The 15,601-nt window shown below is 41.5% G+C and overlaps 5 protein-coding genes across 5 annotated transcripts; 3 read left to right on the forward strand and 2 right to left on the reverse strand.

Annotated features, from left to right (window-relative positions):
- Nucleotides 1–2,973: 2,973 nt before the first annotated feature.
- On the reverse strand, nucleotides 2,974–5,932 carry BO79DRAFT_211929 (ubiquitin-specific protease UBP14). Its single transcript, XM_025683103.1, has 6 exons — nucleotides 5,671–5,932; nucleotides 5,532–5,599; nucleotides 5,341–5,481; nucleotides 4,997–5,270; nucleotides 3,257–4,937; nucleotides 2,974–3,210 (listed from the first exon to the last, which is right to left on the reverse strand). The coding sequence occupies exons 1-6, from the start codon at nucleotides 5,699–5,701 to the stop codon at nucleotides 3,066–3,068; spliced, it is 2,340 nt and encodes a 779-aa protein (XP_025534204.1). The 5' UTR covers nucleotides 5,702–5,932; the 3' UTR covers nucleotides 2,974–3,065.
- A 212-nt stretch (nucleotides 5,933–6,144) lies between these two features.
- Nucleotides 6,145–8,604, forward strand: BO79DRAFT_248836 (replication factor A subunit protein RFA1). The gene is made up of 6 exons (XM_025685743.1): nucleotides 6,145–6,341; nucleotides 6,391–6,542; nucleotides 6,604–6,694; nucleotides 6,749–7,286; nucleotides 7,341–8,242; nucleotides 8,297–8,604. Exons 1-6 carry the CDS (start codon nucleotides 6,298–6,300, stop codon nucleotides 8,388–8,390), a joined length of 1,821 nt encoding a protein of 606 aa, XP_025534205.1. The 5' UTR covers nucleotides 6,145–6,297; the 3' UTR covers nucleotides 8,391–8,604.
- Nucleotides 8,605–9,264: 660 nt separating this feature from the next.
- BO79DRAFT_204811 (NAD(P)H-quinone oxidoreductase) lies at nucleotides 9,265–10,613 on the forward strand. Its single transcript, XM_025681810.1, has 4 exons — nucleotides 9,265–9,340; nucleotides 9,391–9,657; nucleotides 9,710–9,801; nucleotides 9,864–10,613. The coding sequence occupies exons 1-4, from the start codon at nucleotides 9,316–9,318 to the stop codon at nucleotides 10,488–10,490; spliced, it is 1,011 nt and encodes a 336-aa protein (XP_025534206.1). The 5' UTR covers nucleotides 9,265–9,315; the 3' UTR covers nucleotides 10,491–10,613.
- A 418-nt stretch (nucleotides 10,614–11,031) lies between these two features.
- On the forward strand, nucleotides 11,032–12,911 carry dbp3 (RNA-dependent ATPase DBP3). The gene is made up of 3 exons (XM_025683104.1): nucleotides 11,032–12,464; nucleotides 12,521–12,592; nucleotides 12,655–12,911. Exons 1-3 carry the CDS (start codon nucleotides 11,206–11,208, stop codon nucleotides 12,809–12,811), a joined length of 1,488 nt encoding a protein of 495 aa, XP_025534207.1. The 5' UTR covers nucleotides 11,032–11,205; the 3' UTR covers nucleotides 12,812–12,911.
- BO79DRAFT_233343 (nuclear division Rft1 protein) lies at nucleotides 12,819–14,639 on the reverse strand (the record flags this gene model as incomplete). Its single annotated transcript, XM_025684284.1, has 3 exons — nucleotides 12,819–12,918; nucleotides 12,972–13,823; nucleotides 13,876–14,639. 3 exons carry the CDS (start codon nucleotides 14,637–14,639, stop codon nucleotides 12,819–12,821), a joined length of 1,716 nt encoding a protein of 571 aa, XP_025534208.1.
- Nucleotides 14,640–15,601: the final 962 nt, after the last annotated feature.

Genomic DNA, 15,601 nt, shown 5'->3' on the forward strand with positions numbered 1-15,601 from the left:
AAATCTAATAATCAGGCGTATTTCTTGATATATTATTTAAATATTATATTATTATTATTAAAATAAGATATTATCAGCTCCTGTAACTTAGATAAAAGATATTAATAAAAAAATTTTTTAAATAAATTTTAATAATATTTATCTCTATAGTGAGATAGTAGAATATAAATATAAAATTATAAAATTTATTATTAATTATTATTTTAAATTTTTAATATTATCAGCGCGTATTACAGGACTTATTTAAATTAATATAAATAATTTTTAGATATTTAAGTATATTAATTATATTTATATAGAGATTTAAAATATTAGAATAAAATTAAAAAATTAAATATTTTTTTATATTATTTTTATAGTAGCTGGTTATATAAGCTTATTAAATAATAATTATATTTAAATAATTTATATTAGTTTCCAGCTTCTACTATATTATAAAAAACTAGTTTTTAAAATTAATAATTTTATTATTACTAAATAAAAATAAGTTAAAAATCTTTATTAATTTTTTAAATTTAGAAATCTCAGCTGCTTAGTTATTCTAATTATTAAATTAAAAAAATTAAATAATATATAAATTATATTTATATATTAATTTATTATAATTATTATTAAATTTATTTTATTAATAAATAATTTTATATATTTTTATTTTTATTTTTTTTATAATATAAAGAATTATATTAAAGATTTTATTAGAATTCTTTATATACAGTTCATGAAACTGGTTATAAGTAATATCTTTTTAATTATTAAATTTTTTTTTTAATAAGATTATCAGATATTATTAAAAATTTATAATATTTAATATTAATTTAATATGGCTTTCTCTAGCTATTATAAATATTTTTATTAATTATTCTAATTTAGATCTCAGTCAGGTTATTCTGTTTTAGCTATATTTAGTATTACTAAATATATATAAAAAGTAATATTAATTATTAAACTAGATAACTAGTAGTATATAATATTAATTTAAAAAATAAAAAATAAAATAATATTAGAAATTATATAGAAGCCGTTTAAATAATCAAATTTAATATTATTTAATAAGAATTTCTAATATAAGAAAAGAAAGGAAGAAGCTCAGAGAGAATATATAATTATATAAAAATAAGTAAGCTATGTGAAATAAGCAAATAAAGTAAATAAAATAGAAGTCATGTGATCCTGAGATGTCACTCGCCGTCACAGCCTCTGGAGCTATTAATAATAATATTTTATTATAAAATATTTTATAAGCAGGATTACCAGCTGTAAGATATATTTAAAAATAAATTAATTTAAAAAATCTTTGGCTTTGAGTATTAGATTAGTTTTCATATATTATATAATCTATTTATAATAAATTATAAATTTATAAATTTAGATAATAATAAAATTAAAATTATTAATTTTTATGACGGGCTACTATGTTATTAGAATAATAATATCTAGAATTATAATAATATATAAAGAATAAGTATAAAGTATATATAGAAAAATATAAACTTATCTAGAAAAATATAATAAATATTTAATTTGATATATAGTAGCAGGCATTTGAGCTGAAATAAATATTTTATTTAGTTAGATATTTCTGCGTGGAAAATTATTTTCAGTAGATTATTTTATAATAATATTAGTAGTATTAATAATATTAAAAATAAATATATTATAAATATAAATATATTCAATACATGTATAGAAAGAGATTGTAAAATAAGTTAATTTATTCTATTTTTAAAAATAAATAAATTAAATAAAGTTCTTAATTAAAAATTTATAATTATCTGTATATATTAGAATATTTACTTGATAAAAATATATTTACTGAGTTTTTTTATTATTTTATTAGTATCTTGGTGGATTCTTTTATATTAATTATATTATTTATAAACAGGTTAATCTCCTGATTCAGCATGTTTCTTTAAATGAAAATAAGAAGTTTCTAAAAAATATTTAAAATAAAGATTTAGAAAAAAGCTGATATAAAGATAAGAAATATTTAAAAAATACTTAAAATAAAGATTCAGAGAGGAGCAAATATAAAGATAAGAAGTATTTCAAAGGTGCCTCTTGATTGTATTGTTAGAAAGACCAATCCCTCTGATTGAACTCAACTTTTTCCAGCTGAATTAAGGAGCTGCGGAGAGCCGCGCTCTAATCAAGATCAATCTCATGACTTCTATAACTATGATAATGTATTATCTTGATGACTCTGACCCGGATAGCTAGGCATTCTATCACGCTTTTATAAAATAACATTTTCCATTAATTACTTATTCTTCAAGAATCAATTTATTTTCTAAGTACAGAATATATTTGTCTTTATTATGCTCTATGATATCTAGTCATTACTTCTTTATCTAGTTAATAGGCGTTCTATCCTGATAAATAGATTCTATCACTGAATATAAATGTTTATTTTATTCTGATAAACATTAATTTAATGATAGTGTCATTACCAATATTTTTAGATGATTATTAAACAGATAAACATAGAAAGTCATTAGTATAGAATAAAGTAAGATTAATAAAAGCCAACAAGATATCAAACCAATTTAGTATCTTATTTATGTATATATAACAGCATATGTCAGGATTAATTATTAATTTAGTATCTATATCTAGGTATATTCAAATAACAAAATATATGAGAAAGCTCACCTAGCATTTCTATAGATCAATCGGACTCACAAACTTTTGTATCCAAATATTTATAAGCTTTTAATATATATTATATGTAATATCTCAAGGTCTGAAGGGTGGCTAATACTATAACATCGTATTATGATGTTCTATCAATATTATCTTTATAACTATAACCATTAAATTATTGCAGGGGCTTTCCTAACAGATAGAATAGTTCCACATAACAAGTATGTCCTAATTTATAGCGTGGTTTAGATAAATGGATAGCTTTTAAAAGCAGAATATGATAATTCGATATAGTATAGTAATCCGTCGCCGACCTAACCTGTCAGAACACGACGGCCGTAGTGACGACTAACATATGACCAAGACATACTCAGTGAACTACGCTAACTATACAATATTTCATCTACCCGCTTAAAATTCATAGGTCAAGTCCGCGAGAATACATAGATATACGCGAACTTCTTCATCTCTTGTATATCATCCACCTGAACAACCTTCTCGTCATTGAACATGACCCACGAAGTACCATTACTTCCTGGCACAACCTTACGCACGACAGCGACGTAGTGACTGTTGACCGTTAGTTCAAACCCTACAAAGTAGCAGACATACATACCCAGCATGTACAGATGAGCCTTTATGGCACACTATTGACTGTAATTGGTATTTCGCTGGCGTGGCATCAGAGTCTTGACGTTTATCACTGGGTTCAGGGATATCAGAGTCTGAGCTGAGGTCCATTGAATCCTCCGGATGTGTGAACACCCAATCAATTGCCCTGTTGAGATCCCCGTCCGTCGCTGCCAATGCCCTCCTAGCATGACTAGAATTTATGCCCATTTCAGTCAACTGCGCAACCTTAGCTGGGTCTTGCTGGCCCCCTGAGGTGCTGGTAACCATCTTATCGAGCGGCTCATCGATATCAGGGTCTTCCATGTGAGCAAAGAGCCAATTCATGGCAGCCTCAACATCCGAGTTGCCGGTCATATACAGCGCCTTTTCGCACCTTGGGTTCGGAAAACCCATGGCAACAAGCTGCTCAATCGCGATTTCATTGGGCTTAAACACATTCTCAGGTTCCTGACTTTCAGGCAGAAGCTCCTCATTTGGATCAGGCCCGGCAGAGAGGTAAGTACCAAATTCTATTGGCTCCTCATCAACTTCTACCGGAATATTCAGCTTTGTAGGCACCCAATTGATCAGTTCGAACCTTCGCGCATTGATAACCAACTTCTGCGGTAGGGTCTTGAATGAAGTTTTCTTACTGAACCCTTCCGTGGAACCGCAGGACGGGCAGCTGAATTCAACGACTTCTTCGGCCGTGAATACATCCAGACATTCTGCTAGTGTGACACTCTCATACTCGTTCATGGAGTCAGAAGCATCTGCATCGGGGAGCCGACGAGCGGGAACAGGGATTGAAATGTTATCCTGGGAGTCCGCCCTGTAACGAACCTTCTTGCACCGTAGACATTGGAGACGCTGCTGCACAGAGAAGCCGAACGAGGTGATTGGGTTATCTAACCCTTCGGGATGCTTGGACAAGCTTATTTGCTTGAAGAGGTGAAGCATGAATTCGAACGCATCCTGTTGTCTCATCGTCGAGAATTCTTCATGATTACGGCCGACGAGATGTTTGAACATAGCGGGTGCTAAACCCTTCTGGTGAGGAACTTCAGCTGAATCAGGTGAAGACCTAACATCGCTATCGGGTCTGGAATATCTGCCAGAGAGGATGCCATCGGCCAGCTTCCGCAGTTGGGTTTCAAGGTCCTCGGCTGGCCTCTGCGTGTGCGGCGGCTCGCTGTTGGGATGGTAATATCGTTTTTGGAACTCAGGCAAGGCAAAAAGGCATTGGACAACACTTGAGAGATAACAGCTGTTTCCTAAGTTAGTCAAGCCAGTTAAACCTGGTCCAAACACAGGTGTAAGTTCATGGCCGTCCTCAGAAGTCATCGAAAACTCCCATCTCATATTATGCTCCACTTGCATCTCCATAAGGCTCTTCTCTGTCTTCTCACGGCTCGCTAGATTGATGCCCCAATTGGCAAGATGAGTAGCCAAGTTAGGATCGGTCCTTTCTTCATTGCATCTATAGCAATACACGTCCGCCGAACCATCTGCAGTGATAGAGCCCAGCTTCACTGCAACAGCATGCGACTCCTTGTCAGAATGCGCAAGTGCATGCGAGTTTCCTCCAACTCCGCCAAACTGACTGCGACCGCAGCCAAGGTTTCCGCATTCTAGACATAGCCAGAGGTTCTCTTTCAGGTTACACATGGAACACTGGACCAGCTCTGACGTGCAATTGTGAGCATTATAGTGAGAGTAATGTAAAAAGAGAGGAGCAACGCACCTTTTGATTCAACCTGTCTTGACGCTCCCTGTATGAGATTAATGGTGTGTTCGCAGGGGATGAACTCCTGCTCCCAGGCCTTGACTTCCTCTCTTTTGGAGAAGGTCATCGCTTTCATCACGCCATCAATTACAGCTGGCAGCCTACCCCTGGAAGCGTCGAGATCACTCTGACGGCAAGGATAACAGACAACACGTGTTTTCGTGTCATAGCGGTCCTCATCAGTTTCAGCTGCGATTGCAAGCTTCGAAATTTTCTGCGGTGGCTCATCTCGCTGTCATTGCATCTTGTCAATCCCATGCAACCAAAAAAGTATAATCCAGATAAGTGATATTGGCACACACCTGGACCTTTTTACGTGATCTTCTGATGTTGAGCGCTAAAGGGTGACTGCAACGTTCATAGTGGAGAAATGCATGATTTCTATCACCAGCGCAACCTCCATTGAAGCATGTTAAGCAAACATTAAGCCCATGTTCCTCGTCCTGGATATTTTGTTAGGCGTCGAATTGGTAGAAAAACAATGGGTACGCACTATTGAGTCGAAACACTGCGTACAGTCCTCTCGATATACAACCTGCGACGTAGCTGGTTCCCTCAGCCCTGCGATGTAGATAATGGTTAGAAACCTGTATGAGCACTGTACTCCAGCTTTGGCTATAGTCGCAACTGACCTTCAGACGCGACATGGCTACAAGAAGCCATCTTGAGGAGAGCTGAAAGCTAATATAGAAGCCTGATGCAAGTTATTTAATGACAGCAATCAGTCCGAGTCCCACGATGCAATGACTTTCAGTAAGAGAGCATGCGTCCTCTCCATACATAAAAGTTATTGTATGAGCATAAGTCGGCAGGTGAAATTCTCCAATATCTGCTTTGTCGAGGCTTTGACTGTCAGGTATGTAGAAAGGTGGGGTAAAGTGGGAGAGATCTTCAACCTAGATACGTAGTGTATTGTGTAGACGGAGTACTGTGACGGGGTACCGGTTTTCATATGATGTATGGTGTATTACGACATCTGCTCTGTACTACTAACCTTAGACCATTAAACACGTAATATTCGCATTCCAAAGTGGGGTGGGTGCTTAACGCGCTCCTACCGCGTACTACTCCGGGTCGCGTCTCCATTTGTTGTTCATGCAAATGTCCTTCAGCAGTAGCAGGATTGTACCAGAACCACCAAGACCACCACTTGCTGTTCATCATTTCAAGCTCTGAATTATACCTCCCCGAGACATTGCCTGTATTTCTTTAATTCCAAGTCTGTAGGACGGCACAAGGTTACCTTGAAACTATTTCAGATGTCTTCAGAAGCAGCATCTCAGGTCTCCGTTGGGGCACTCAGGTCAGTTTCCTGGGATTCACTGTGCATTATGTCACTAATGTCCCTTAAGCGCTATCTTCGATGATACAAAGCCTCAAACGCGTGAGCCTATTGTTCAATGTGTCCAGATAAAGCAATTGCCATCTCAACAGAGCCACCCGGAACGCTATCGAGCGGTATTCAGTGACATTTCAAATTATGTGCAGACGATGCTTGCGACCCGTAAGTGTGGCATAACCCTGATGACTTGCCTAAGACACTGCTACTAACCTTGACCTTCCAGAATTGAACCCCATGGTGTCTAGTAAGCTATTACGGAAGGGATGTTTTGTTCGCCTGAAGTCGTTCCAAGCGAACTCCGTAAAAGGCAAGAAGTAAGTGACCACTGACGTCTTCACCACCAATGATATAACTTACATACGAGACAGGATCCTTATTATTCTCGACCTTGAAGTCTTGGAGGGACTGGGAGAGGCCGAGAAGATTGGCGAACCAAGACCACTCGAAAGTAAAACAGATGAAGACGACAAGCACCAACCCACTACGATCTCCAGCAACGGTTTCTATGGATCCAAGATGTCAGGCGCACAGGCCCAGTCAAATACCGGAGTGCAGTCAGCACGACCTGTTTTGGCCGCAGCGCATGCTACTATATATCCCATCGAAGCTATTTCACCATATTCTCACAAATGGACGATCAAAGCACGCTGTACGAGCAAGACAAATATCAAGACTTGGCACAATAGGAATACCGAAGGGAGGCTCTTCAGCGTCAATCTACTGGACGACAGTGGCGAAATACGAGCTACTGGATTCAACGACCAATGCGACATGCTGTATGACGTCTTCCAGGAGGGCGGTGTATACTATATTTCCAATTGCCGCGTGCAAATTGCCAAAAAGCAGTTCACGAACTTGAACAACGATTATGAGCTGACTTTTGAAAGGGATACGGTGGTTGAAAAGGTTAGTCCAAGTGCTCGGTTCGCATTGAACTCTTAACTTACCATGTCGCATCAGGCAGAGGATCAGAGTGATGTTCCCCAGGTTCGATTCAATTTCACTTCTATCGGTGACCTCCAATCGGTAGAAAAAGATACTACGATCGATGTGATAGGCGTGCTGAAAGAGGACATGGGGGTTTCACAGATCACATCCAAAACTACAAACAAGCCCTATAACAAGCGCGAGCTGGTCATGGTTGACAATACCGGGTTCTCTGTTCGCCTGACTATCTGGGGCACTACAGCTCAGAACTTCAACGCCTTGCCCGAGTCTGTAATAGCTTTCAAAGGCGTGAAGGTCTCTGACTTTGGCGGGCGTAGTCTGAGTTTGCTGAGCTCGGGTTCAATGGCGGTTGATCCTGACATTGAGGAAGCCCACAAGCTCAAAGGCTGGTATGACGCACAAGGCAGAGATGAGAATTTCTCTTCGCATGCTTCCTTGTTAGGCACAGCCTCATCAACGATGAAGTCGGACCAGTTCAAGACTATCGCCCAAATAAGAGAGGAGCAATTGGGTATGTCGGAGGAAGCGGTTTACTTTTCGCTGAAAGCAACGGTCATCTACATAAAGCAGGACAACATGTCCTTTGCTTATCCTGCTTGTCTCTCAGAAAATTGCAACAAGAAGGTGACCGAGCTTGATCCCGGCCAGTGGCGCTGTGAGCGCTGCGATAAGACTCACCCCCGACCAGATTATCGCTACATAATGCACGTTAATGTCAGCGACCATACCGGCCAACTTTGGCTAAGCTGCTTTGACGACGTGGGCAAATTGATGATGGACATGTCAGCCAATCAGTTAATGGAACTGTTCCAGACGGATGAGAAAGCAGCTGGCGACGCATTCCAGGATGCCAATTGCCGGACCTGGAATTTCCGATGCCGTGCCAAAATAGATCATTTCGGCGAACAACAACGGTAAGGCAATTCGTTCCATGGCTCAGATGGTACTGCTAACATTCACTCTACCAGTATACGGTATCAGGTATCCTCGGCCAACCCGATAAATTATTCCCACGAGGCTTCACGCCTTGCCGATCTTATTGAATCTTACAATGTATCTTGAATATGCTCTCAGCATGCTGAAGGCTTCTTGAGACTCCCCTTGCAAGCATTGTGCATCTTTATTTTTACAACACTCTTTTCAATGAAATTTTTATAAAATCCGTGGCTTTGGAATTGTGTGACATCGACTGCTGTCACTAAGATAGGATGCATACCTGAAACGATGATGGATCTTGAAAGGTGCTACAAACTGAACAAAGAAAATATAAGCCAACGTTGATTCTGTGATACCACGCTTGACTAGCAATAGCTGTCGCTTGGACTTAGAAGAGTAGCCACGCTGATTTGCGCCCGCATAGACGTGCCAAAGAGTTCGAACGGTAGTGACTTCTGGCAGATAGCGGAAATTCTTCTAGATGCTTACATATGAAAGCAGGTGAGTCTGATGAACACAGATAGTGGAGGCAATCTCAACAGATATAGGGCTGTTATCAATGTTCATAAATTCCTTACTGCTGTATGGTTCCAATTCCAGCAGTGTGTCCATACCTCCTTTAGGCCTTTATGATCGGTTCCTGAATCTACCTACACACATGTGACGCCCGGAGCATACGAGTATGTGGGGTTTTGAAACCCGTTACATTCTCTTTGAGATTCCGGATATACATAGTAAACTGCTAAAGAGCATATGACAAACATCTGAACGCTATCAACTAGATCACGGTGAATTAGAATGGTAGATGAGCCTGTCCTGCAAGTACGTAGGCAGTTAACCAACTGTTGGTCACGTAGTTAATTAACAAGCAGTTAACGTAACTAACTAGTTAGTTAACTTACAACTTTGTCATTATGACTAATTGCCCTCCATTTGATGACAAATGATGACGCTGAATGCCGTACTGCATAACCGAGACAAATAACCACAGGGCAGAGTAAAAGCGATTTAGAAAAACTTGTAGTCAACCCATCTAAAGTGTCAAGCAAAGATGGGAGGCATCATGAGAGCCATTGGTAAGTTGCATTGCTCAAACTCTCGAGCGTGATATGCTAAGAACACCCAGGTATCCAAGGGGGCAAAGGAAGTGCCGATTCTCTGTTCGTTGACCAAATCCCAATACCGAAGCCCAGCCCTGGCCAGGCTTTGGTCAAGATCAAGGCATTCGGGCTGAACAGAATGGACTTGCTTCAACGCGAAGGAAAATATCCTCTTCCTCCGCAAGCTCCTAGCACCATGGGTGTCGAATTTTCCGGGGTGATAGAGGAACTTGGTGCGAATACAAGCAATGGCTTTCAAATCGGCGACAGTGTTTTTGGCCTAGCCTATGGCGGTACGTGGCATTCTTTTTGATAGAGTGTGTAAGTATTCATTACTTTTGTCAGGGGCCTATGCGGAATACATCGCCGTGTCGACCAAGATGTTGATACACAAACCCTCGGGGTTGACATGGGAGGAGGCTGCAGGAATACCAGAGGTATGCTTGACCTTCAACTCCTAGGGAACCAATTTGTAATAACCATGGCACCATCTCCTTAGACCTGGATAACTGCAAGCCAGGCGCTCTATCTGATTGGCGAATTCAGCGCTGGAAAGTCCGTTCTTTGGCATGCAGGGGCTTCATCTGTATCAATTTCCGGGATCCAACTTGCGAAGATTGACAAAGCATCTGCTGTCTATGTGACTGCAGGTTCGCAAGAAAAAATTGACTTTTGCGTACGTGAACTAGGGGCTACTGCTGGGTATAATTACAAGAGTCAAGACTGGGCCTCCGAGATATTGAAAGAAACGAATGGTCGTGGAGTCGACATTATCGTCGATTTTGTGGGCGCCGCACATTTTCAAGGTAATCTTGACGTGGCCGCACGGGATGCACGTATTGTCCAACTAGGACAGATGAGTGGTTCTGTCCTCCCTGCCAATACTGACATTAGTGGAATCCTGAGGAAGAGATTGAGGTTCGAAGGCAGCACTCTTCGCAGCAGGGATGAAGATTATCAGGGGAGACTACGTGATCTTCTGGTGGACCATGCTTTACCCAAGTTCAATGACCAAACATTCAAGGTCTTCATCGAGAAAGTTTTCGCATTTGAAGAAATCGCGGATGCCCATAGGTTGCTGGAGAGCAATCAAACCAAGGGAAAACTAATATGCACGATTAATTGAATGCAAACTAGCCCGGTTGAGAAGCCAACCACCGACTTGAAGGTGGAAGCGGAGACGGTCGGCGTACATACAAATAAATCAACAACAAGATCACTACGAAGGCAGCCATGGTAGAGAACGCAGGTTTAGTGTAGGCATAAAGTAGTGGCAAAACGTATCCCAATGGATGCCCGCAAGTTTGTAGATTCTTAAAGACGCCCTGATCCTGTGATTTTTCTTCTTTTCGAGTGCTGGTTTTTTCTGAGCCTCCTTGATTCGACGCTCTCTTTTAAAAATACTATACTATATCTATATACTACTCGGCTGCAAATACAACTACGACGGAGTAGGACTCCGTAGACTCGTCTACTGCATGTAGGACACAAAAGGCTAGATTGTTCCACGGCGCAGACAGTAACTAACTGGATTAGGATTAAGGAGCGGGACGGAGCAGCACTAGGGCAAGAGTTTTAACCATATGGAGTACTTTATCCCGAATCAAAGTTTTGCTCCAGACAGGCAAGCCCAAAAAGAAAATAGCGAAATTAAAAAAAAAAAAAAAATACAATAAAAGTATTCTAAGGGCAAAAAGAAGGCGCCCTCAAAGCATTCACTGTTATTTCTTCGAGACGCAGCCGATTTGCTTTACGAAATTTTTTCTTTCTCTCTGTTACAAAACCTCTTACACATATTCTCCACTTTTGAACCTGAGAAAGTTCAAAGCAACAAAATCAACATGGCCAAGCGTGAACTCCAAGATAAGGGTAGCACGGAGCATAGGGCGAAAAAAAAGTCAAGAAACGAAAAGCACACAAAGAAGGCCGAGGACTCCAAGGCTGGTGCGCAGGCTTCTGAGACGCAGAACACTGACCTGAAAGAGCCTTCCCCGGCAGTCATAGAGAAATTCCTCGAAGAAAATTCCGTCAAGATCACGGATACCTTAGAGGGAGCAACGAAGCTTCATCCCATTACCTCTTTCTCTCACCTACCTACCTGCAACAGTGCACTGTACCGTCCTCTTGAGTCGTTCAGTTCCCCGACTGCTATCCAGTCAGCAACCTGGCCTTTCCTGTTTGCTGGCCGTGATGTAATCGGCATCGCTGAAACCGGGAGTGGTAAGACGCTCGGCTTCGGCTTGCCCTGCCTGAAAAATTTACAAGACTCGGCGAAGAAGGGAAAGCCTTATAAGCCGACAGCGGTGATGATTTCCCCAACGAGAGAACTTGCAATGCAAATACATGATCAGATCTCGAAGTTCGCAGAACTAGTGGATATCAAGGTAGCTTGTATCTTCGGGGGTGTGAATAAAGATGAGCAACGACAGGCCTTGAAGACTGCTGCTATTGTCGTGGCGACACCAGGAAGATTGAAGGATCTTCAGAATGATGGCTCAGTCGATCTAGGAAAAGTCAAGTATCTTGTTCTGGATGAAGCGGATCGCATGCTGGATAAAGGTTTCGAACAGGACATCAAAGATATCATCCGCCCCATGCCGGTGTCAAAGCGTCAAACTGTTATGTTCACTGCGACCTGGCCCCCGGTCGTTAGGGACCTTGCTGCAACGTTCATGACTTCTCCTGTGACGGTCACAATTGGTGGAGAGCCTTCGGCTGATCCGCGCGCAAACACTAGAATCAAGCAAGTTGTTGAAGTGGTGAAGCCGCACGAAAAAGAACAGAGGCTTGTACAGTTATTGAACAAATACCAGAAGGGCCCATCCAGCTCGGATAAGATTCTGGTGTTCTGCTTGTATAAGAAGGAGGCTGTGCGTGTTGAGAGACTTCTTTGGAATAAAGGCTTCAAGGTTGCCGGAATACACGGCGATTTGGGCCAACAAGAACGGTTCAAAAGTTTGGATTCCTTCAAAAAAGGCGTCTCAACTGTTCTTGTCGCAACTGATGTGGCAGCTCGTGGCCTCGACATACCTTCAGTCAAGCTCGTCATCAACGTTACGTTCCCCCTCACCGTTGAGGATTACGTACATCGAATTGGCCGGTTAGTAAAGTACCTCGTCCCCGTATGTTGTGTCTCGCCGACTAATTGGCTCAAAGAACTGGCCGTGCTGGAGCTGAGGGCCATGCCATCACTCTATTTACTGAGGTTGATAAAGCTCAATCCGGAGCGTAAGTAGTCATTGTCTTGGAAGCATTCCGATCAATTTTTAACCGAGACTAACATGTTATAGTTTAATAAATGTCCTAAAAGCGGCTAACCAGGATGTACCCGAAGATCTTCTCAAATTCGGGGCAACGGTCAAAAAGAAGCAACATGACGCATATGGCGCTTTTTTCAAGGATGTCGACACCAATAAGACATCAACCAAGATCGTTTTTGACGATTGATGATGACTCATTCGCCTTTAGACTTTGGAGTTCGGGACGTTTTGCATTTCACCAGCTCGCGGGCTTTTGTGTAATATATGAACAAAGATTTTCTCTCGAGATAAGACCTATACACACCATTAGACTGTGGCTTGCATGTAAATAAAACGGTGAGACTTACACGAGAAGAATGTACATAGCTCCAAATATCAGTGCATCTCTCGTGCTATAGATATCAAGAGCATATAGACCCTTTGAGGTAAGAACTATAGACATCGTGACACTGGCGATACAGGTAAGCGGCCGTGGGCTAAATTCAGCAATAGCCATACCGCTTCCGTGTCGAGACATGAATTTCCGAATGAAGGAAAAGCTCCAGATGATGCGAACTGCCATGTTGACAATATTGGCATATACCATTCCGTGGGCACCGAGAGCGCCGACTTTCAAGAATAAGTACGCGGCAGATGCAAAGCATGCTGAAAACACCCCCATCCATACCGCTTGTCTGCGTAGTTCTGCCGAGTTTGCTGCCGATGAGACAAATGCTTCACTTATACCGTTGAAAGCTAGAAATGGTATATAGTAGCAATAAAGTGAAAGCAGGCTGCTGATCTTGGGTGAAGCCCAGATGCGCCCGCCTAACAGACGTAGCAATTGAGGTGCCAGAACTGGACCGAGGGGGAACCCCACAATAGCCATCAGACTATATGCATGGAGAACTTCTGTCAACTGAGTTTTAGCAGCATCGATGTTTTTCACACGTAGATGTCCGCTCCCGCCAGAGTTTAGCAGTGAAGAAAAGAGCGTTCGACTGCTTTCTTCAATGGGCTGAAAAAAGACGCGAGCTAGGAGACCCCCGTAATTAGAGGCTAGTGCGTATATGCCTTGGTCTTCTAAACTCGTCATTGTTGCCAGCATCATTGAATCACCCTGGGTGAGAAGATGTTTTATCACCGATTGAAAGAACACATTCGTGGATAGCCCTATCATCGGCCATGAGAACCTTCCCATGAAATACTCTGAACTGTCCCTGGACATTTTTATCAGATAGGACATTGTAAGTTTACTTTCCCATAACCTACCTTGACTTTATCTTTGTGGGAAGCATAGAAAACTTCTGCGCGTCTGTAACCCCCGACAGGGCTAGCATATAGCCGCAGATGAGAGTGGAAGAATAACAGAGATAACCAATTGAGAATGGGAGAACGCCAATGCTGTGGCCGGCTCTGGAAGCCCACGCACAGGCAAGGCAGGTTGTAAGGCTTTTTACAAAGGCTGCACTCATTTCAACCACTGCACGTTGTCTGTGTAGCATATATTGCTGCACTACAGTGAAGAAGGGCTCAGTGGAGAGCTCCATAAGGGATGCAATGGATGTGATTATCACGCTTGCGTAGTAGTAGGGTAACTCTGACACCTCTCTCGATGCTAGCTGTACATAAGATGCAGCAAATGCCAGAGCGAACAAGAACCCCAAGGCAAGGCTCAAGTAGGACATGTTCACTACTGACTGCGAGGCTATGGTTCGGGCTTCAGATACATCATTGATCCTTTTGGGAGCTGTACCAGTGCTGTCCTTGTGGGAATACGTGGTGAGGGGCTTGAGTTGCAATGGCTGTCTTTGTATAGCCATCCTGATACTTTCCCTGGAGAAAAATAATATGGAGATGAAGTATAGCTCCAGTTGGGACGCAACACCCATTATGGCCGGAGGTAAGCTCCTCAAAACCAACTGATTGGCGGTGAAAGTGAAAATCCTCGAGGCCAGTTGAACGATAATCATCATCGTCGTCCCAGATGCTGATGATGCCAGCATTGCGCTGACATTCTCATCTACTGCTGACATGTAGACAGGATAAAGCCCGCGGGCATCAATGGCTCTCTTATCTAAGGATCTCTGTGTTTTCGTAAAGCTGGCCCTGCAGCCCGGACTTACAGCAGAGGGAATGAATCTCACTGGTCGACCCCCTGTCGGAAGAGGGAGAAAGGATAAAATAAGAATAAGCTCGGCGAAAGAAGTCCGAATATTGCTCAGCATTGGCAGGAAGTATATGGGTCCCGCCGAAAAGGCCACGTGCTTTCTGAGTACTAATTTGCGGTAGTTCCCGTTCCCGTGCTCTGGCGTTTATCTGCCAGTGTCTAAGCTCCTCAATTCGGTTTTATAGCACAGGCACAGTTCAACGGCAGCGTTGGCTAAGTGTATACAACGGACCGTAATTATATGCGTTACGCTCACGATTAATTGTGTACCTTTTGTGTTGTGAAACTCAGTGTTCTGAGATGCTTTTGAAGAACGTGTGTGCAGGTTTTCAGCACACGGGAAGAGTCACATTATTACATTCTGGTAGTTACTTGCAACGCGCAGACCTCGTACTCAATCCGAAGTTGATAAAGGAAACAAATCCACGCTTTTTAGCACCGAGCTACTGGTCATTGGGTTTTCTGCTTAATAAGGATTAGCTACATAAATTCACACTGCCTGCATCCAAGGAAGCGCCTCGGGAATTGGCTGTAGCGGCGGCTATTTTAGTTCATGTCAACACACCGTGCGAGGTAATTGGAGTTTGTTCCTTGTGTGTCTAATTGCACGTTCAGTCCATACGGAGCTTCAATAGTTCTATGTGAGAATTGCAGAGTTTGGAGTGAGCATGCCGCTACTACACTGGGCTCAGCAATGTCACGATAACCTCTGAAACCTCAGGACTCGCTTGCAATGAAATTGCAGATGAGCCCACTGTAGACCCGGCCTTTGGAGCATACGATTGATGCCAATTTAGCAATCATACTTTCGAGATAACCAATTTGCTA

This window comes from Aspergillus costaricaensis (genome assembly GCF_003184835.1).
Source record: "Aspergillus costaricaensis CBS 115574 unplaced genomic scaffold BO79scaffold_57, whole genome shotgun sequence".
Classification (NCBI taxonomy): Eukaryota; Fungi; Ascomycota; class Eurotiomycetes; order Eurotiales; family Aspergillaceae; genus Aspergillus; species Aspergillus costaricensis.

Coding starts and splice junctions, on each gene's coding strand:
- BO79DRAFT_211929 (XM_025683103.1), bottom strand. CDS start 5,701: ATGGCTTCTTGTAGCCATGTCGCGTCTGAAG. Junction 5,600..5,670: donor TAGCCATGTCGCGTCTGAAG/GTCAGTTGCGAC, acceptor TCTACATCGCAG/GGCTGAGGGAACCAGCTACG. Junction 3,211..3,256: donor GGCTCATCTGTACATGCTGG/GTATGTATGTCT, acceptor AACGGTCAACAG/TCACTACGTCGCTGTCGTGC.
- BO79DRAFT_248836 (XM_025685743.1), top strand. CDS start 6,298: ATGTCTTCAGAAGCAGCATCTCAGGTCTCCGTTGGGGCACTCAG. Junction 6,543..6,603: donor GCAGACGATGCTTGCGACCC/GTAAGTGTGGCA, acceptor TTGACCTTCCAG/AATTGAACCCCATGGTGTCT. Junction 6,695..6,748: donor AACTCCGTAAAAGGCAAGAA/GTAAGTGACCAC, acceptor CATACGAGACAG/GATCCTTATTATTCTCGACC.
- BO79DRAFT_204811 (XM_025681810.1), top strand. CDS start 9,316: ATGGGAGGCATCATGAGAGCCATTG. Junction 9,658..9,709: donor TTTTGGCCTAGCCTATGGCG/GTACGTGGCATT, acceptor TACTTTTGTCAG/GGGCCTATGCGGAATACATC. Junction 9,802..9,863: donor AGGCTGCAGGAATACCAGAG/GTATGCTTGACC, acceptor CCATCTCCTTAG/ACCTGGATAACTGCAAGCCA.
- dbp3 (XM_025683104.1), top strand. CDS start 11,206: ATGGCCAAGCGTGAACTCCAAGATAAGGGTAGCACGGAGCATAGGGCG. Junction 12,465..12,520: donor TACGTACATCGAATTGGCCG/GTTAGTAAAGTA, acceptor ATTGGCTCAAAG/AACTGGCCGTGCTGGAGCTG. Junction 12,593..12,654: donor GATAAAGCTCAATCCGGAGC/GTAAGTAGTCAT, acceptor AACATGTTATAG/TTTAATAAATGTCCTAAAAG.